Raw genomic sequence first — 22348 nt, forward strand, 5'->3', positions numbered from 1 at the left:
TGAAAGAGTTTGAATCATCCAAAATGTGAAAGAAGATATTTTCTATATATACCACTTCACGGACCAATCCTAGGAGCAAATGAATGCAATACACTGCTCTAAGTTTCCCTTTACAATGTAGAGGATTATACTTTGGAGGCTGCATCCAGTCCTGGCCAACCTGCTGCTCTCCACATTCTCTGGGCCACGAGATCAGTGTCCTCGGTGCTTTCGCTGTTTCTAATGCCAAGCTTATCCCCGGAACTTTGCTCACGGTTTCTCCAAAGGCAGGTTCAAGGTCATTTGCTTGACCTGCAGAGACTGCATTAACAGTCCATATGCAATTGTTAACTATAGGTGTCTCAAATGGTCCATATGCACAGCTGTTATCTATAGGTGTCTCAAATGGTCCATATGCACAGCTGTTATCTATAGGTGTCTCAAGAGAAGATGGATGGCACATGAGAAAAGAGATGATGTTGTCCTATGCCTTCTAAATACATGCACACCTGTGTTCCTTACATGTAAGAACATGCATACAAATGCACACACAGAAAGCAATATGTATCTATTAATAAGAGAATGCTTGAGAAACAAGAAAGTAATAATCGGAACTTTTTTCTCTGAGTTCAGAAATCTGAGTGACCACTGATTGTATGGAAGTCTTTTATACTTGTTTACAGTTTTTCTGTACAACTGAAACTGTTTCAAAATTACTTTTTAAATGGCCTTAAATATCAATAAATGTACAGTGATTTTTTAAAAAAGAAATCTGGGTGTCAAAACTGGAAAAAAGAAGAAAGCAAACTTGGGTCTAAGAAATAGCACTAAAAGGCATCAGAAGAAATGAGGGAAATGCAAACGGAGTGAGGCGTTTGTCTTCCATGAAGGTCAAGATGGGCTCAGGTATAAAATAAAGTTCTCCATTAGAATAGCAGAATTAAGTTCAGATACAAGCAGAACGCTGCCTCTGTACATGTTTAAATAAAAAATAAGGGCTAGTTAAATGTATTCAAACAAAAGGTAAGGATCAAAATGCCTGGCAACCATTTGAAAATAGAAAGAAAGAAAGAAAAAAAGAAAGAAAGAAAGAAAGAAAGAAAGAAAGAAAGAAAATCCCTGGCCTGGCAGGGAACACCCTAGGAATTATGACTTGAAACTATTCTTCCTCAAGTTTCCTGTCGAAATGTTAAACACAGAGACAGGCATTTGATTTCTCAATTCAGAGGCTTGCGTTTCAAACAAAACAATTTATCAAAAACAAGTGATGAAAAGTACCTGGACTGATGTGCAGTCAGGTCCAGTTGACCTCTGCGTCTCAATAAAGGGAGCAGCAATAATGTACGAAAAAACAGTATTCACTATCTATCCATTCATAAAATTGTCCCTAAGAGATCGTGTACTAAAGCACCGTGGTGAGGGAGTACAGCTGCAGTGACGCACGTGTGTGTCCTTGCCGGGGCTCAGTGCAAGACGACAGCAATGACCAGGGTTGTCACGCCATGTACAACAATTATAGCCGTCTACAGCTGTTAGGTTTGCAAACTACGATGCCAAGTGCACATGTGCAAGTCTGCGCCTGGCATGCACAACATCAAATAGATATCATAAAAGCCAAGTTTTAAAGAACAGCCTGAAGATATAAATTTTCAAAATCCCTGGCAAACAGCATTTACTTGTTCAACACCAACCAGCGTAAAGACACCATGCTGTCATTTGCTGTGCATCAAAGCTAATTGCAAATGCATCCTGATATATTTACAAATATGTAAATGCTCATGACGTCCATCTTGGTACTACTTAGTGATTTAAAATAATTCTTTAAAATTCTTGAAAGTGACATTTATTTGTTTGTTTATGTGTTCTACAGCGGGGGTGTGGAGGTCAGTAAGCAGCTTGTAGGAATCAATTCCCTCCTTCCACTATGTGCGGTGTGGAGATCGAACTATGTCATCTGGCTTGGGGACAAGAGCTTTAGCCTCTGAGCCTTCTTACTAGCCTTATTTACTGACTTTTTTTTTCCTTTTTATTTTTTCGGAGCTGGGGACCGAACCCAGGGCCTTCCATTTGCTAGGCAAGAGCTCTACCACTGAGCTAAATCCCCAACCCCATTTACTGACTTTTGAAATCTCATTTACCTGTAAAACAAAATTTGTAGAAAGTACTTCGGGGACTACGTATGGACGCCACGTCTGTGTTTACCTAGTGAACATCCTTATGAGCTTGTTGACTGATGTCATGGAGACATTCACTGGGGAATTCCAATGGGGAAACCCTGGAGTAGGCTATGTGCCTGTTTGCAAAGACTTCACTAGAACAAACAGAGACTCATCAAAACATACATCTACTAAACGTGCAGCCGAAGTTATTTTTATTTTATTTATGTTAATGTGCACTGGTGGTTTTTGCACGCATGCATGTCTGTGAGGTGTTGGAGCCCTTGGAACTGGAGTTAATTTGTGAGCTGCCATGCAGGTACCTGGAATCGAACACCAGTACTTTGGAAGAGCAGCCAGTGCTAGTAACCACTGAGCCATCTCTCCAGCCCTCAGGGTGACAGATATTAAAATGTAAATAGCCACTGCAGTTTAGAGTCCATAAAGTTAGTCACCTAGGGGAAACAGTTAGAAAAAGCTGCTCAGGAAAGTTTCCTTCCCAAAATTAAGCTCAGGTCTGTCCTTCCATGATCCTCTGTGCACTGGCGTGGCCAGAGGAAGCTCATTGAACAGACAGGATTTACTCCGGCTCCTGGTTTCTGAGGTTTCAGCCCAAGCTTGGTGGGAACCATTGGTTCTAGGCCACGATCAGATAGAACCAGAGAGGCACAAGAAAGGTCACACAATGGGGTCAGGAAGCAGAGAAAGGGGCAGCAGGAGGGGATGGAGGAGTAGAGGTGAGGGCTGGAACAAGACAGCCCCCAAAGACATACTCCAAGTGACCTTCCTCCTTGAGGTGGGCCCTATTTCTAAAAGGTCCCAGAATTTTCCAACCTAGTACCAGTATGGTCTTCAGTATGTGAGGCTTCTGCGGACATTTTCAACAGTAACAGTTCATTTATGACTATTTGTCACAAGAAATTTGTAAACTACATATAAACATACATCTTACAGCATATTGTATAACTCAAATGTCAGAATAAGAGAAAATTTGTATTTACCTCAACAATAAGTTGATAATATTTTCTGCCTAAGTAGCTTCTCCACCACTTTTGAATAATTGTCACTACTCTGTTCAAGTGCCTAGAATGAAAACAGGGTATGAGTACATGCTCATTGAAAGAAAGAGGTCTCTATAACTCACAAGGTTACATTTAAATGAAGATTCTATGTGTCTTCATTTTCTCTTGGTTTTTTTGTATTGCTTCTATTTTATCTTGTTTATACTTTCTCTGTGATACAGAGCCTTGATGCATAGTCTGGAACTCATTATGTAAAGCTGCTTTGCCTTGGATACGTGGAGACCGTACTGTCTCTGCCTCCCAAGGACTTGGATTACAGATAGATATCCACTCTCAAGCTTGACTATGCCAACTTAATTCTTGACCATGAGTGTTTTACTTTTCACCTTAAAGTCACTTCTCAGCCACAAAAGGCTGTTGTCTGCCATAGCTGGCAAAAGAGCTTGAGATTTCACACTTGGGAGAAACTGAGGCTCATGTTTGTTCTTAATGGCGAACCACTATTTTAATATTATCGCTTTCAACAAACTCGTTGGGAAATCTCAGATTCCTCTTCCCCAGTCTCTTTGCTGGCCCATCAGTTAACTCATTGATATAAATGCACTTCATGAGGAATTTTCTTCAGGAAGGTGGTGTCTGGTCAAATCTTCTCACAATATTGAGAATTCTTAAAGGTCTACCTATGGCAGATGTAATTTCATGTGTCAGTAAGGAATAATCTCAAGTGTTCTGTAGCTGTTTTATAGGACACTATAAACTTAATGACTTCACTGTTGACTGAAGTAAGGGGGCATCTGAAGAGAATGCTGCATGAACACCCTGGGATTCTCTCAGGCACACCCCTCAGGTTGTAATCGTGTCTATGGGAAAACCCACGTACCTGATATAGGCCCGTACTTGGCACCCTCGGAACCAGCTCTGAATCGCCACAGCCGCATCATTCTCGAATTTCCTGACTGAGTCCACGGCGCTAGAAAAGGTTTGAAAAGTGTTTCATTAGGAACTAATGTAATTCTCAGGCAAGTCAACCTGTTAACCTTAATTTTTAATTTCTTCTAAGATGGTAATTACAATTCAAATGTCATTTTAAAGAAACTAAAATACTAAATTAAGAAAAACGCATTTCAAAAAAATGAGCAGTGTTTTAAAAATTAACCTTTCTCTGAGAAGCCATGAGCTTTCAACAGCTTTGTCTACTTTATTTTAATAATCATCTGCTATGCTATTAATTAATTTGGTAGCATTTTTTATTAGGGAATAAAAACAATGTGCTACATTGTCAGTATTTTAAAAACACAATTATTTGAACTTATGGTTTAAATGCCACTACACATGTATCGCGCAAAGTAAAATGTCTGCATATTTAACTCACTCATCAGCTAAATGAACTGCCTCTAATTCAAATGAATCTGTCATCAAATGTCTACTCTGCTAAAAGACTGCTTCTGTTAAAGAATGCAGCGAGTGGGTCACTGGCTTATGAAAAGACGAGAAACATAATTCTTAGGTTTTACTGACTTACAACAAAGAAAAAGTTGGATCAAGACACCAACTTTATATATCTGTCCTAACTGATGTCAATATTATCTTGCCTTTCCACTGGCAATCAATAAAGGGACAGCACGGCAGACTGCAGACTGTTTCTTTTCCACGCTGGCTGGCCCACATTTTACACCTCCTGTTTGCTGAATGAACACAGTTGGTAACATGGTGACACCTCTTTCTTGTTACTGTTTCTGTATGTTTGTGCTTATATGCAACCACGTTAATATGTGTGTGTGCACGTGTGTGTGAACATGTATGTGCATGCGTGTGTGTGTTTATGTGTGTATGTGTGTGCGTGTGTGTGTGTCTCTGTGTGTGTGTGTGTCTCTGTGTGTGTGTGTGTGTGCGCGCGTGTCTCTCTCTCTCTCTGTGTGCGTGTGTGTGTGTGTGTCTGTGTGTGTCTGTGTGTGTATGTGTTGTGTCTAGAGTTTGGCATGGGTATCTTCCTGAGTCACTCTTCATCCCGTCTGTATTTTAACAGACTCACTGAACCTGGAGCTCGCTGACTCAGACAGGTTGGTGATTAGGCTTCAGGGAGCCACTGTCTCTCTAACCACCCGGCACTTGGGTTGGAGACCCTGGATTTTCGTGTGTGTTAAAGTTCTGAGCTGGGTCAGAGCATGAGCCTTGTTTGCACGGGAGAACCTCCGCTGACTGAGTAATCTTTCTAGATCCCAGAATTATTTTTCCCTACAAAGATTTACTTCTGTTTTCATAATGAATGTTAAATAAAACATGAATTTTATATAAATTTATAGTATATATGTAGAATTAAACAGATTAAATAGAAGACTTTCAACAATACAATTTAAAAACAACAGTTATAAGGTTTGCCAGACACAAAGAAAAATAGGATTAGCAATTAATCTGTGAGCACCAGTAGCTATTGAAAGTAGACAGATTGCAGGTCTACATAAGGAACAAACAACCTAGAAAGCCAAACCAAGAAGGCTCACAGGAGCAGAGTGTGGGACACAAAAGCATGACATTGATCCACGTGTCAAATGCAGCATGGAGAACATTCATTCACACAGGCCAGCACCATTGGTGTGCCCGCATCAAATGCACCAGCAGTCAGGAGGTCAGTATCACCTTCGTTCTTAGCTCTTTTGTTTGTACTTCATGTGTGGGCAAGGAAAAGTTAAAACATTTCCCAGAGTGCTCTTGGCTTCCCAGGCATTAGGTGGGGCCTTTCCACTTTATACACCGAACTCAGGTGTATGTAAGGCTTGTTGGTTGATGTCTCTTCATTAAAGACTAAAATCCAGAGGGCAGTAGCTTATATATTCACCCCATAATGCATCTGCAGTGCCTCTAAGAGATAACTAGAATCAGTCTTGACACTCATTCTGTGTCACACCAAAGGTCCTCCTAACGAGGGCAGATGCCTATTGGCACATTCATCCTAGCATATCCCCATCGAAAATTTCCCCCAATGTCAGGGGTGCACAAGGGCTAGTAGGTACCCTATACCTAGTAATGCATATCTGGTTATAGTTAAAAGAATTTCCTAATAGACTTTTTATGTGTTAGGTACTCTTTCTAGTATTTCACACCTACAGCTGAGAGCTCTACACAATCTTTTCAACATGATAATATAAATTACTACTCACACACCTCTTCTATTTTTCTAGTGCTGGGGTCAAATATGGGCCAAGTGTGTGTTAGGCAAGGACTTCACCACTAAGTGTGAGCTAGGCAAGGACTTCACCACTAGGTGTGAGCTAGGCAAGCACTTCACCACTAGGTGTGAGCTAGGCAAGCACTTCTCACGAAGTGTGAGCTAGGCAAGCACTTCTCACGAAGTGTGAGCTAGGCAAGCACTTCACTCTCTCCCTTTGTCCAAGATGAGGATAGTTGGTGAGAATCAGTGTTGGACACCAAGTTTGACTCTAGGCAATCCTTCCCTAGTGTGAGTTCTTATTCATCACTGCTTCTAAGGGAAGAGAGAGAAAGGGAGAGTTAGAAGAGTAGAAGGGACAAGTAAAGCCAAAGATGTAAAAGAATACATTTCCAAATGTTATAACTGAAATTCTATTGTGTCCTCATCCAAAACAATCAACTGGAAACTTAAAAATGGGAACTGACTTCAACATATAGAAAAAGACAATTTTAAGTAAAAGAAGCTTATTTTATACATTTTAAAAAATTCAAACTTCTAGAATTGAAAAAAAATCTGTGCAAAAGCAGTCATGTCTGTGATAGAGAAAATGGCAATTTGATGATAGGATCCTCCCATCCCCAAAGCTAAACCCCCTCAGTACCAGGTTGAGAACTCAGTCCCTCCTGGAGTTTCAAGTGAAGTTCCTGCTGCTGAAGTCCCCACGAATCTCACACGCGGGATTTGGGAATAATGGAGGTAGGTCTGCCCTGGAAGCCTCTTCCCTGAGGGGAATTCTCACAGCACTTCAGGAGCTATGCAAGCTGCCATTGGAGAAAAGCAGTCAACGGCCCTATTTAGCTACAATGCCTACAGAGTAGCAAGGCAAACAAACTGTCCTCTTAGGTGCAAGAGTCATCTGCAGCTTAACTGGACTTACAGCCTGCTCAGGAGGAGGGAATGCATGCCTGACTGTGAATAGAGCCAACTACCTGTGGCTGGTGAGGTGCTGGTGTGGCTGGTGAGGTGCTGGTGTGGCTGGTGAGGTCCTGGTGTGGCTGGTGAGGTCCTGGTGTGGCTGGTGAGGTCCTGGTGTGGCTGGTGAGGTCATGGTGTGGCTGGTGAGGTCCTGGTGTGGCTGGTGAGGTCCTGGTGTGGCTGGTGAGGTGCTGGTGTGGCTGGTGAGGTCCTGGTGTGGCTGGTGAGGTCCTGGTGTGGCTGGTGAGGTCATGGTGTGGCTGGTGAGGTCATGGTGTGGCTGGTGAGGTCATGGTGTGGCTGGTGAGGTCATGGAGGAGGCAGCAGCTTTCCACTTTCACTACTTCCACTTTCTCTCACAGCAGAATAATCCATAAATTCCTTCCTAGTACTCACCCTTATACCACAGACAAGTGTACCTTTCAGCCTCCCCCGCCCCCATCCCCAATCAAAGGACAGAAAAAACTGGAAGTCTATGGTGAGACCCTGTCTTCCTTACAGGGCATAAGAGCTGCACACATGAAACTTCAACAACACGGACACTTAGACAAGAGCTAGACAATGACATCACCTGTTGATATGTCAACAGAAATGGGAGGGAAGTGTCCCGCCCTCAGATGAACAGCTATGAGTACTAAAAGGCTGCTGAGAGAGGGAAATCATTCTTCCACACAGATGAACCCTTAATTGGTTATCCAATACCAAGTGGTCAGCCCTAAAATCATACAAGTATGAGCAACACTAAATGGATTCATGATTGGAATTACATATTCATTCATGTGTGTGTGTGTGTATAACAAAAATAAAGAAAAAACCCATGGATTTGAGGTGGGAAGATAGGAGGAGTTAGAGGGATCAGGCACAACATAACCATGGTACACATACATTACATTTAAAAGAATAACTTAAAAGACACATTTTATTGTTATCTTCAGTTAATATGGTAATCAAGAGTCATAAGGTCATAGCTACTCTTTCCGTTTGTGAATGCTTCCCTCTGACAGTTTTTAAAGAGAACACACTTCTGTGCACAGAAGCTTATCTACAAAGGTACGTCGAGGGTACCCAACAGTCAGGTGGATCTAAGCATGGAGGAGTTGATGACAGGTGACATACGACTTATATAGGTAAAGCACAGCATTGTCACTGAGGTCAAAAAATAGGAAAGTAACTACATTTGAATTTGATAGATTAGAAACAAAGCAACCGTGGAATTTCTTCATTAACAAAGCTTCTACATTAAGCAAAGTCTACATTTACAAAGCTCCAGCAGTGATAGTACACAGTCACAAATCTGATGAGGTGTTTCAAAAATTATCAAACATGTAAAGCATTGCAATAAAGAAATATTAACATTGAAAACAACTAAAAAGAATAGATCAACAGAGAAAACCTAAGTATTCTTTAGGACAGTTATCCATATTCAGAAGCAAAGGATTTTACAAAAACAGATCATAGAATAGAAAAGCATTGAACATATTCTACATGTTTTGTGTTTCTGTATGCTCATAGGTACGTGTGTGTGTTTCCATGAGGTGCAGGCACATGCACAAGTGTGCATATGTGAAGAGGTCAATGGTTAGCTTCAAGTGTTGATCCCTACGTGCCAGCTTGTTTTGAGACATGGTCTCTCATTGGCTGGAAGTTCATAAGTAGACTAAAATGGTTGGCCAGCACCACAACAATCCCTGCCTCACACTGCCCCACACTGAGATCACTACCCTCTGCGAGCACACAAGGAACTGAGGCTTGAACTCAGGTCTCCAAGGGCTTTATCATGTATTTTTTAAAAAGGGAACATCCAAATTCACACCCCTCACTGAATATGGAGTGACTTGAAAAGTCAAGACAAAAGGATTTTAAGTTAAGGGCAGCCTGAGCTTCACAGTGAGATTCATGTCTCAACAAAAGGAAAGTTCAAGCCTCCAGTTTTTAAAAATGGAGCATTTTCTTCACGTCAATGAAGTTCAGATTCTTACCCTGTGTGCTATAGGCTGCAGTGGTAAAAAGTAGGGAAGACACACCTCTGTGTCTCTCTGCCTTTTTTGAAAGCTTCCTGAAAAACAAAGGGCCTAGTTTATGATTTCCCTCTAAAATTCATTATCTCCTGATGGCATCCACAAATTGAAGAAGGCATCACTCATTTAAAGATAAGTACAGCGAATGAGAAAGAGACGGGGAAGAGAGAAGAAAGAGGAGGGGAAAGTGGGGTCAACTAGTTTTGTGGTGGTTCACCAGCAACCCCAGAACTCGAAAGGGGATCAGGGATGAACAGCTTGACAGGAAGTCCGAGGCCAGTTTGGGTTACCTGACACCCTGACCCTTCGAGCTAAACAAAGTCAGCATTGTGTCTTCAGGGTCATCAAAGTCAAGTACACGGAGACTATCTGATTCTGAGTACCCGGCATGGCTGCAAAGAGGTCATGCTGATTATAAATGTAAACACACGTGTGACTTACACCATTATCTCTACAAATAAGGAAGTCAAGCCAACACTGGAAGGTCCTGCTGTGCTTAAGAAGCACACATTCTGTGCCTTCTCTACCTTCCAGGGAAAGCTCTTGCACTGCAGCTGATACTGATGTAGCTTCCAGAACCTTCCTTAGTGAAAATGTGGTGACAAGTGTTTGCTTCCAGCATCCCTAACGGGTCTATCGTTAGTTGGCCTCTGCTCCTGCTAAGAACCCATCAATCCAAATTCATGGCACTGGAAGAATCTTGAAGGTGTTTCTGAAGAAATACAAGACAGAGGAAGCTGTATAGAAACTCAGAATGCCTCAGCATCCATCCCAGGGATGGCCAGAACAGTGAAATACACCACCATTGGTTGAACCCACATCAGCTGTTCTACCAAGAGCAATGGTTTCTGGCTATACCAAATGGTCTTAGTGGAGTTAGTCTTTTCATAAAGACTGCGCTAAACATTGAAACAAGCAGAGTGGCCTACTGAAATAGTGACCACTACAGAAACAATACAGTTTTATTCTTACATAAAATTAAGTATATCAATACCTCTGAAGTGGATAAAGCATGATAATGGGAAATGCACAGCATAATATTTTGCATTCTCATATTTGAAAGAGGCAGTTTAACTGAGTGCATATGAGACTGCACATACAGAATCGTGGTTCTGTGCAGAACACAGAACTCAGGGAATGAAACCTGAATTTCATTAACCTGATTCATTATATAATAGTTACACAACGCCTTTGTACGTCAGAAGTGGGCAAAGGAGAGAGTCCAATAAAATCTCTTAAAAGTCATGAGTCAAATTTTAAGTGTAGAAGAATGATGGTCAAATTTCTTAATCTTAAATTCTGCTTTTCTGTTAAAACTTCAGTAATGTTTACACCAGAGGCACATTTGATAGCGCATCATAAGAACCTTGTGGGAAGAAGGATGAATAATATCAGCTCAAAGCCAGATCAAACAGGCTAGGACCAAACACAATTCCTGTAGTCTCAGCCTTCAGCAGGCTAGGAGGAGAGGAGATCTGAATTGCTGTACTGCAGGATTTGAAAGTCTTCCTAAATAACACAGGAATAATCCAACACAAAAACAACTGCATGGATATTTTTAAAGATTTCTTTTTTAAGTTGACTTTTACTTCACGTGAATGTTTTGAATGTAGGTAGGCTATGTGGGTGCAGGGTCTCACGGAGACCGCCTAGATCTGGAGGTACAGTAGTTGTGAGCTGCCCTATGTGGGAGCTGGGAACCTAACCTGAGTCATTTGCAAGAGCAGCAAATTGTCCCAAGTCTTTGTAGGGCCACGAGTAAATATTATCCTTTTACGTATCATATTATTTTTAAATGCTATCGCTGAAACTTACAGGAAAAACAAAGACTTACTGGACAATAAGTTATTAATTAATTCAAAATTGTTTACCGCATAAGAACAGTAAGCCAGTATGCTTCTCAAAGACACATTTTATGACCATTTTATATATATTTGATTTTTCAAGCCAATATCCTTGAGGATAACATGAATTAAAATGAGTGAAGACTTAAATGCCATATCAAAAGATTAGAAAACACCCACACACCTTCGCAAGTGGAAGAGATTGTTTCTAGGAAAGAACAGGGGAAGAGGGAGACCAGAATCTTCTTATCACTACTATTTATCTTAAACCAGTTCTTGGTCAAAGAATAGCAATGTTATCCAACCAATAGCTGACATCAGAGATTGAGAAATAAGTAGTCAGCATTAGTTCTGCCTTCATCTTTTTAAAACTGATTAGTTGCAGAAATTTTGTTTTCCCAAGTGTTTTGTTTTGTTTTGTGTGGCAAGGTCTCCTTAAGTAGCCTAGAACTGTGGATCCTCTTGCCCAATGCCCCACATTATGGGATGGGAGGCAAGTAACACCACACGTGGAATGAATGATTTTTAAAACATTTAAAAATATTATGTACTTATTTTACAGGGGTGGGGCAGCCTGGGCTGGTCAAAGGACAATCTGAAGGAGTAGGCTCTCCCCTCATGTGGATCCTCACGATGGACCTTGAGTCTTCAAGTTCCCTATCTGTTGAGCCATCTTACTGGTTCCTTAAATTACCTTCTGAAAAATCTAATAATGTCATTGTTTCCTTGAGAGTTTTTAATATTCAACCTCAGAGGACACATCAAAATGTCTGAATGAAGTCATAGCCCTTAGTATACCAAACAAAACCTCCTTAATCTGGCCCATCGCAATTCCCTTATCTTCTTACATCATTTCAATCCCCTGCAGAGTTCTATCCCATTAGGTCCCTGAACAAACCATGGTCTCTCTTGCCATTAGACCACATAGTTACTCCTTGAATTGATTTTTCAGCTACACCCTCCAAGAAGGTCGATCTTCATATGCTTATAGCCTTCTACATACCAGTGAGAACATTTTCATTCTTTGTGGCTGGGCTCACCTTTTATTCATATCTGTTTTCCCACACACAGTAAAGTATCTGTGACATTGAAGGAACTGATAAAATGTGACCGATGTAACATGGGGGGTGGGGAGGAGGGGAAGAGGAAGAGGAAGAGGAAGGAGGAGGAGAGGAAGAAGATGAAGAATAAGAAAGCAAAACATGTAAGACTAGAGAAGGAAGAAGCCTGTGGCTTCCAGGGTAGGATCTGTACCATTCGGAGTACAGAATTCCTTATATACAGTATCACCAATTGGACAGTAGAACTTCACATCCTCAAAGGTTATAATCTTTGGTTTGTGACAGTTTTGAATGAAACTAAAGAAGGAAAAAAAACTTGTGCAAGTATAATATAAAAGTATAACGTTGTGTCACAGAAGTGAATGGAGAGACATGAAAAGGAAAACAATGGTTATCAGGGACCAAATGCTAGAGCTGCCACGTAGCAAGGTCTCTGCAGGGCCACAGCGCAAGAGCACGTCTTCCATTTTTCTTTTTAAATCGTGAGTTCATAACTCATGTGATAGGAACACATAAAAATGTCACTTATGACCCACACAAGGACACAGCAATACAGTGTCCAGTAGAGCAAGGAGCTCAAAAAAGACCATGCAGACAATCCCATTCAACAAGGTGGCTGTAAGATTAAAGTCAAGATGTCAGACACGGCTTCCTACTAAGTGTTTACTGTCAACATGTGCTGGGGCTCCGACCGTCAACATGTGCTGGGGCTCCGCTAGATTTACTTCTCTTTAAATGCAGTCTATTTAAGTGACTGGAAATGTTTCTCCCCTTCCCTGTCAACAGTTAGCAGTCAAGGGATAAGGTGCAGAGCCTCACTGACTACTTCCTTGGAGGTCACACAGCATTACACAGTTAGTGTAACACACTCCACAGTTAGTGTACTACACGCTGAATCCATCCTCTCCTTGTGGTACGAGGCCTGCAGAATATAAGCAGCCAAGTTCACAGCATTGTAAGTTTCTTTATAAAACAAATCTCTCCTGGAGACACTAGTCAAATGTCAAGTCCATCTGTTCCTGGAATGTTTAACAATAATGTATATGAATACGAATGTATGCGGTATCAATAAGTATATATTACACAATGGATAACACATTTAAAAGCACTAATTTTAACTGAGTTTTAATGTATGCACTGAAATCTTAATTTCATGCATTGTTTTTTCTGTTGTCCTTAAAAAAAAAATACCTGCTTCAAATGAATTGTCCAGATACTTTGGTTAGTACTGGGAGGCTGAGTGCCTACACGATATGTCATGAACCCCTAGGCGTTTTATGTTTAAAATGAAAAACTGTGGGCAACACTTATTTTAATGGTAAAATAATTAGTTCCAGATTATAATGAAAATCCTATAGCAGTGAATAAATTATGCCATCTACATGGATTTGAAATAAATTTATTATCAGTGTTATCACAGTGAATACTGAGCGAGTTAATAATGACAAAAGAGCTGACGTATTAAGAGCAATGCAATAAAACATCAGGAGAAGGCGAGAAGTTTCTGGTTGCTTGGTCGTCAAGTACAGGCATAGGAACTCTGGGAAGCATGTGTGTACATCCAAGGCCAGGGACTAACTGGCGGTAAGTAGCGAAATGAAGAGAAAGTAACATTCGAACACTGCCTTACATGTCTACCGGCTGGCCTTGGTCTGACCCACATATATTAGCTATGAATAAATAAATGTTAGATTAAAGACCCAATATTCTTTTTTTCTCACTACCAGACAGTGCGCAACTCTTTTAGACTGTAGGAATAATATCTCAACACCGCTGACCTTTGTCATCAGATACACTGATGTGTAGAGTGACTCTTTTGCATATGATTTTGCTGGTTTTTAAAGTTTTTAAGCTCTTTAAAGGGAGACACTACACTTAATTCATATTTTATAATAATGTTGTATCTGATGAAAGGCTCTTGGTGTAATGAATAGGGCTACTCTTAGGAGATGCGAGCTTCCTTTTTGTTTCAGTGAGAGGCTCACACGACTTTTGCTGCTGTTATTTAACAGGTTAACAAGTGTGGGGCTGCGAAGACCTCAATGTAGATCATAAATCAGGAGACATAGTTTTCCACAAAGGTTACTCTTATTAGTGCAGGCTAAAGTGTCTTTTATTTACTGCTTTTCACTTCCTAAACAAATCCATTCAGTACTAGGTAATGGAAGTAAGATTGTCTGCTGGACATTTCACAAAGGGGTAAAGTCACATGGGCTGTCAGAGTTTGCATGGAGAATACTCGCATACTGGGGCTACGTGGGGTAGCATGTCAGAGTACGAGCCCAGAAAGGAATGTTCTATGTCAAGGTGAAGGAGCGGTCTACTTGTAAGGGCAGACAACATAGCTTCTCCCATTTAAAATGTTGGGAAAGACATCCCAACTGGCAGGGAGACTACAGTTCAGCATGGGAGACCAGGACTGCGCTGAGAAGGGTATCAATGCCAGAGAATAGGGTACTCACTGTGGTAAGAGAAAATGGGTTACACACATGGAGAATAGCTTAATAAAGCAAATGTAGTCAGGAGAGTGAGGGGCAGGCCTCTCACACCTGGAGAAACAAAGAAAAGCCAGGTGTGGTGGTATATTCTTGGGGTACTAATTATTTAGGATGCAGACAGGAAGAATGCTGGAGTTCATGAGTTTAGGAGCAACAGAGCATTATAGAATTAATCTGAGGATGCTGAGTATGAAAGAGAGTTTTCACAATGGCTTTTAATACCACAAAAGCCAACTCATGGCTTTTAATATCCACAATGACTAACACAGAAATTGACATACGTGCAAAATGTCTTAATGCATAGGTATGCATGGTCCCTAGCATGGTCCATGATCCATTAAAAGTAACCATCCCCAGAAACACTCCCAATGACAAGGCGAACTTACTATATGGAACAAGGGCTCCTTGGAGAAATGGATGGTGAGGAGACCAGAATACTTTCTTTTGTCAGAAAACAGGGATGCTTTCTGATTGGGGCAAAGCAGAAAGTATGACATGGTTCTCTTCAGATGAATGTCAGAATTAAAGAAAGAAGAGAAAAGGAGACATTATCTCATTGACGAGAACAGGAAATTATAAGCCCACATTGATAATAATAAGTAAATTTACGCTTCCTGGTTGCTGCCGCTGCAGAGAGCCCCTGGGCAGCACCCCAGGAGCGAACCTGAGCCTCGGGACCACAGGTAAGACAAAATTTTCTGCTGCAAGAAAGCTGCCTGGTGAGCGTGGGACACACCGAAGCAGAATTTCTCTAGGACCGGGCACGTTCTGTGTTTACCGGAAGTCCCACACCCGCGGATCCCGGCCCGCAGCAGCTCTCTGCTCCCAGACCCGGTGGGAGAGAGACCCAACCGCCTGGTCAGGTGGGCACTCCTGAGGCGGCAGAGCGGAGGAGACCACCAACACTGCTCACCCCTGCCCACATCCCTGGCCCAAGAGGCAACTGTATAAGGCCTCTGGGCTCCCGTGGGGGAGGGCCCAGGAGCGGCAGGACCCCTGTGCCTGAGACACCGCTGGAACCTGAAAGAAACAGACCTGATAAACAGTTCTCTGCACCCAAATCCCATGGGAGGGAGAGCTAAACCTTCAGAGAGGCAGACAAGTCTGGGAAACCAGAAGAGACTGCTCCCTGCACACACATCTCGCACGCCAGAGGAAAAAGCCAAAGACCATCTGGAACCCTGGTGCACTGAAGCTCCCGGAAGGGGCGGCACAGGTCTTCCTGGTTGCTGCCGCTGCAGAGAGCCCCTGGGCAGCACCCCACGAGCGAACTTGAGCCTCGGGACCACAGGTAAGACCAAATTTTCTGCTGCAAGAAAGCTGCCTGGTGAACTCAAGACACAGGCCTACAGGAACAGCTGAAGACCTGTAGAGAGGAAAAACTACACGCCCGAAAGCAGAACACTCTGTCCCCATAACTGACTGAAAGAGAGGAAAACAGGTCTACAGCACTCCTGACACACAGGCTTATAGGACAGTCTAGCCACTGTCAGAAATAGCAGAACAAAGTAACACTAGAGATAATCTGATGGCGAGAGGCAAGCGCAGGAACACAAGCAACAGAAACCAAGACTACATGGCATCATCGGAGCCCAATTCTCCCATCAAAACAAACATGGAATATCCAAACACACCAGAAAAGCAAGATCTAGTTTCAAAATCATATTTGATCATGATGCTGGAGGACTTCAAGAAAGACATGAAGAACTCCCTTAGAGAACAAGTAGAAGCCTACAGAGAGGAATCGCAAAAATGCCTGAAAGAATCGCAAAAATCCCTGAAAGAATTCCAGGAAAACATAAATAAACAAGTAGAAGCCCATAGAGAGGAGACACAAAAACCCCTGAAAGAATTCCAGGAAAACACAATCAAACAGTTGAAGGAATTAAAAATGGAAATAGAAGCAATCAAGAAAGAACACATGGAAACAACCCTGGATATAGAAAACCAAAAGAAGAGACAAGGAGCTGTAGATACAAGCTTCACCATCAGAATACAAGAGATGGAAGAGAGACTCTCAGGAGCAGAAGATTCCATAGAAATCATTGACTCAACTGTCAAAGATAAAGTAAAGCGGAAAAAGCTACTGGTCCAAAACATACAGGAAATCCAGGACTCAATGAGAAGATAAAACCTAAGGATAATAGGTATAGAAGAGAGTGAAGACTCCCAGCTCAAAGGACCAGTAAATATCTTCAACAAAATCATAGAAGAAAACTTCCCTAACCTAAAAAAAGAGATACCCATAGACATACAAGAAGCCTACAGAACTCCAAATAGATTGGACCAGAAAAGAAACACCTCCCGTCACATAATTGTCAAAACACCAAACGCACAAAATAAAGAAAGAATATTAAAAGCAGTAAGGGAAAAAGGTCAAGTAACATATAAAGGCAGACCTATCAGAATCACACCAGACTTCTCGCCAGAAACAATGAAGGCCAGAAGATCCTGGACTGATGTCATACAGACCCTAAGAGAACACAAATGCCAGCCCAGGTTACTGTATCCAGCAAAACTCTCAATTAACATTGATGGAGAAACCAAGATATTCCATGACAAAACCAAATTTACACAATATCTTTCTACAAATCCAGCACTACAAAGGATAATAAATGGTAAAGCCCAACATAAGGAGGCAAGCTATACCCAAGAAGAAGCAAGAAACTAATCGTCGTGGCGACAAAACAAAGAGAATGAAAGCACACAAACATAACCTCACATCCAAATATGAATATAAAGGGAAACAATAATCACTATTCCTTAATATCTCTCAATATCAATGGCCTCAACTCCCCAATAAAAAGACATAGATTAACAAACTGGATACGCAACGAGGACCCTGCATTCTGCTGCCTACAGGAAACACACCTCAGAGACAAAGACAGACTACCTCAGAGTGAAAGGCTGGAAAACAACTTTCCAAGCAAATGGTCAGAAGAAGCAAGCTGGAGTAGCCATTCTAATATCAAATAAAATCAATTTCCAACTAAAAGTCATCAAAAAAGATAAGGAAGGACACTTCATATTCATCAAAGGAAAAATCCACCAAGATGAACTCTCAATCCTAAATATCTATGCCCCAAATACAAGGGCACCTACATAAGTAAAAGAAACCTTACTAAAGCTCAAAACACACATTGCACCTCACACAATAATAGTGGGAGATTTCAACACCCCACTCTCATCAATGGACAGATCATGGAAACAGAAATTAAACAGTGATGTCGACAGACTAAGAGAAGTCATGAGCCAAATGGACTTAACGGATATTTATAGAACATTCTATCCTAAAGCAAAAGGATATACCTTCTTCTCATCTCCTCATGGTACTTTCTCCAAAATTGACCATATAATTGGTCAAAAAACGGGCCTCAACAGGTACAGAAAGATAGAAATAATCCGATGCGCGCTATCTGACCACCACGGCCTAAAACTGGTCTTCAATAACAATAAGGGAAGAACGCCCACATATACGTGGAAATTGAACAATGCTCTACTCAATGATAACCTGGTCAAGGAAGAAATAAAGAAGAAATTAAAAACTTTTTAGAATTTAATGAAAATGAAGATAAAACATACTCAAACTTATGGGACACAATGAAAGCTGTGCTAAGAGGAAAACTCATAGCGCTGAGTGCCTGCAGAAAGAAACAGGAAAGAGCATATGTCAGCAGCTTGACAGCACACCTAAAAGCTCTAGAACAAAAAGAAGCAAATACACCCAGGAGGAGTAGAAGGCAGGAAATAATCAAACTCAGAGCTGAAATCAACCAAGTAGAAACAAAAAGGACCATAGAAAGAATCAACAGAACCAAAAGTTGGTTCTTTGAGAAAATCAACAAGATAGATAAACCCTTAGCCAGACTAACGAGAGGACACAGAGAGTGCGTCCAAATTAACAAAATCAGAAATGAAAAGGGAGACATAACTACAGATTCAGAGGAAATTCAAAAAATCATCAGATCTTACTATAAAAACCTATATTCAACAAAATTTGAAAATCTTCAGGAAATGGACAATTTCCTAGACAGATACCAGGTATCAAAGTTAAATCAGGAACAGATAAACCAGTTAAACAACCCCATAACTCCTAAGGAAATAGAAGCAGTCATTAAAGGTCTCCCAACCAAAAAGAGCCCAGGTCCAGACGGGTTTAGTGCAGAATTCTATCAAACCTTCATAGAAGACCTCATACCAATATTATCCAAACTATTCCACAAAATTGAAACAGATGGAGCCCTACCGAATTCCTTCTACGAAGCCACAATTACTCTTATACCTAAACCACACAAAGACACAACAAAGAAAGAGAACTTCAGACCAATTTCCCTTATGAATATCGACGCAAAAATACTCAATAAAATTCTGGCAAACCGAATTCAAGAGCACATCAAAACAATCATCCACCAAGATCAAGTAGGCTTCATCCCAGGCATGCAGGGATGGTTTAATATACGGAAAACCATCAACGTGATCCATTATATAAACAAACTGAAAGAACAGAACCACATGATCATTTCATTAGATGCTGAGAAAGCATTTGACAAAATTCAACACCCCTTCATGATAAAAGTCCTGGAAAGAATAGGAATTCAAGGCCCATACCTAAACATAGTAAAAGCCATATACAGCAAACCAGTTGCTAACATTAAACTAAATGGAGAGAAACTTGAAGCAATCCCACTAAAATCAGGGACTCGACAAGGCTGCCCACTCTCTCCCTACTTATTCAATATAGTTCTTGAAGTTCTAGCCAGAGCAATCAGACAACAAAAGGAGATCAAGGGGATACAGATCGGAAAAGAAGAGGTCAAAATATCACTATTTGCAGATGACAGGATAGTATATTTAAGTGATCCCAAAAGTTCCACCAGAGAACTACTAAAGCTGATAAACAACTTCAGCAAAGTGGCTGGGTATAAAATTAACTCAAATAAATCAGTTGCCTTCCTCTATACAAAAGAGAAACAAGCCGAGAAAGAAATTAGGGAAACGACACCCTTCATAATAGACCCAAATAATATAAAGTACCTCGGTGTGACTTTAACCAAGCAAGTAAAAGATCTGTACAATAAGAACTTCAAGACACTGAGGAAAGAAATTGAAGAAGACCTCAGAAGATGGAAAGATCTCCCATGCTCATGGATTGGCAGGATTAATATAGTAAAAATGGCCATTTTACCAAAAGCAATCTACAGATTCAATGCAATCCCCATCAAAATACCAATCCAATTCTTCAAAGAGTTAGACAGAACAATTTGCAAATTCATCTGGAATAACAAAAAACCCAGGATAGCTAAAGCTATCCTCAACAATAAAAGGACTTCAGGGGGAATCACTATCCCTGAACTCAAGCAGTATTACAGAGCAATAGTGATAAAAACTGCATGGTATTGGTACAGAGACAGACAGATAGACCAATGGAATAGAATTGAAGACCCAGAAATGAACCCACACACCTATGGTCACTTGATTTTTGACAAAGGAGCCAAAACCATCCAATGGAAAAAAGATAGCATTTTCAGCAAATGGTGCTGGTTCAACTGGAGGGCAACATGTAGAAGAATGCAGATCGATCCATGCTTATCACCCTGTACAAAGCTTAAGTCCAAGTGGATCAAGGACCTCCACATCAAACCAGACACACTCAAACTAATAGAAGAAAAACTAGGGAAGCATCTGGAACACATGGGCACTGGAAAAAATTTCCTGAACAAAACACCAATGGCTTATGCTCTAAGATCAAGAATCGACAAATGGGATCTCATAAAACTGCAAAGCTTCTGTAAGGCAAAGGACACTGTGGTTAGGACAAAATGGCAACCAACAGATTGGGAAAAGATCTTTACCAATCCTACAACAGATAGAGGCCTTATATCCAAAATATACAAAGAACTCAAGAAGTTAGACCGCAGGGAAACAAATAACCCTATTAAAAAATGGGGTTCAGAGCTAAAGAATTCACAGCTGAGGAATGCCGAATGGCTGAGAAACACCTAAAGAAATGTTCAACATCTTTAGTCATAAGGGAAATGCAAATCAAAACAACCCTGAGATTTCACTTCACACCAGTAAGAATGGCTAAGATCAAAAACTCAGGTGACAGCAGATGCTGGCGAGGATGTGGAGAAAGAGGAACACTCCTCCATTGTTGGTGGGATTGCAGACTGGTAAAACCATTCTGGAAATCAGTCTGGAGGTTCCTCAGAAAATTGGACATTGAACTGCCTGAGGACCCAGCTATACCTCTCTTGGGCATATACCCAAAAGATGCCTCAACATATAAAAGAGACACGTGCTCCACTATGTTCATCGCAGCCTTATTTATAATAGCCAGAAAATGGAAAGAACCCAGATGCCCTTCAACAGAGGAATGGATACAGAAAATGTGGTACATCTACACAATGGAATATTACTCAGCTATCAAAAACAACGAGTTTATGAAATTCGTAGGCAAATGGTTGGAACTGGAAAATATCAACCTGAATGAGCTAACCCAATCACAGAAAGACATACATGGTATGCACTCATTGATAAGTGACTATTAGCCCAAATGCTTGAATTACCCTAGATGCACAGAACACATGAAACTCAAGAAGGATGACCAAAATGCGAATGCTTCACTCCTTCTTTAAATGAGGAAAAAGAATACCCTTGGCAGGGAAGGGAGAGGCAAAGATTAAAACAGAGACTGAAGGAACACCCATTCAGAGCCTGCCCCACATGTGGCCCATACATATACAGCCACCCAATTAGACAAGATGGATGAAGCAAAGAAGTGCAGTTACAGGAGCCGGATGTAGATCGCTCCTGAGAGACACAGCCAGAATACAGCAAATACAGAGGCGAATGCCAGCAGCAAACCACTGAACTGAGAATAGGTCCCCTATTGAAGGAATCAGAGAAAGAACTGGAAGAGCTTGAAGGGGCTCGAGACCCCAAAAGTACAACAATGCCAAGCAACCAGAGCTTCCAGGGACTAAGCCACTACCTAAAGACTATACATGGACTGACCCTGGACTCTGACCCCATAGGTAGCAATGAATATCCTAGTAAGAGCACCAGTGGAAGGGGAAGCCCTGGGTCCTGCTAAGACTGAACCCCCAGTGAACTAGACTATAAGGGGAGGGCGGCAATGAGGGGAGGGTTGGGAGGGGAACACCCATAAGGAAGGGGAGGGGGGAGGGGGATGTTTGCCTGGAAACCGGGAAAGGGAATAACACTCGAAATGTATATAAGAAATACTCAAGTTAATAAAAAAAAATAAGTAAATTTACAGTGGGTTGAGGAATAGGGAATATGGTTTCCAAATACATGCTTTAAAACACACCCTTGATTAAAATGGAGAGAGAATGTTCTAGTGGAGAAGTCTCTTAGTCATCTTCTTTGTTATGGTTGAAATGAAATAAAGCCACCAGTGACAGAACAATGCAGGGCCATATGGAATCTGGTCAGTACAGTGTGAGGACCAGAGTCACTCATAAGCCAGCCATTCCACCCCCAAAAATGTGCCCTGTATTCTAGAGGAAAAAAACCAGAAAACTTCTGCAAGACAACTAGCTTGTAATCTTCAAAAGGGTCAAAAGTCATAAAAAAGATAAATATTCCATGTTCATGATAACCAAGAAAGACAGGACAAGAAGG

General features: G+C 41.2%; 1 protein-coding gene across 2 annotated transcripts in view; it reads right to left on the reverse strand.

Annotated features, from left to right (window-relative positions):
* Spata17 (spermatogenesis associated 17) overlaps positions 1-22348 on the reverse strand; it is a 178807-nt gene that overhangs the window by 144053 nt on the left and 12406 nt on the right. For both annotated transcript variants that reach the window (XM_006250449.5, NM_001398667.1), the window contains exons 2-3: positions 4038-4127; positions 3137-3218 (exon numbers count right to left, since the gene is read on the reverse strand). In XM_006250449.5, coding sequence (XP_006250511.1) covers positions 3137-3218; positions 4038-4127 — 172 coding nt within the window. The remainder of the gene's footprint in view (positions 1-3136; positions 3219-4037; positions 4128-22348) is intronic.

Source organism: Rattus norvegicus, chromosome 13 (assembly GCF_036323735.1).
Source record: "Rattus norvegicus strain BN/NHsdMcwi chromosome 13, GRCr8, whole genome shotgun sequence".
Classification (NCBI taxonomy): domain Eukaryota; kingdom Metazoa; phylum Chordata; class Mammalia; order Rodentia; family Muridae; genus Rattus; species Rattus norvegicus.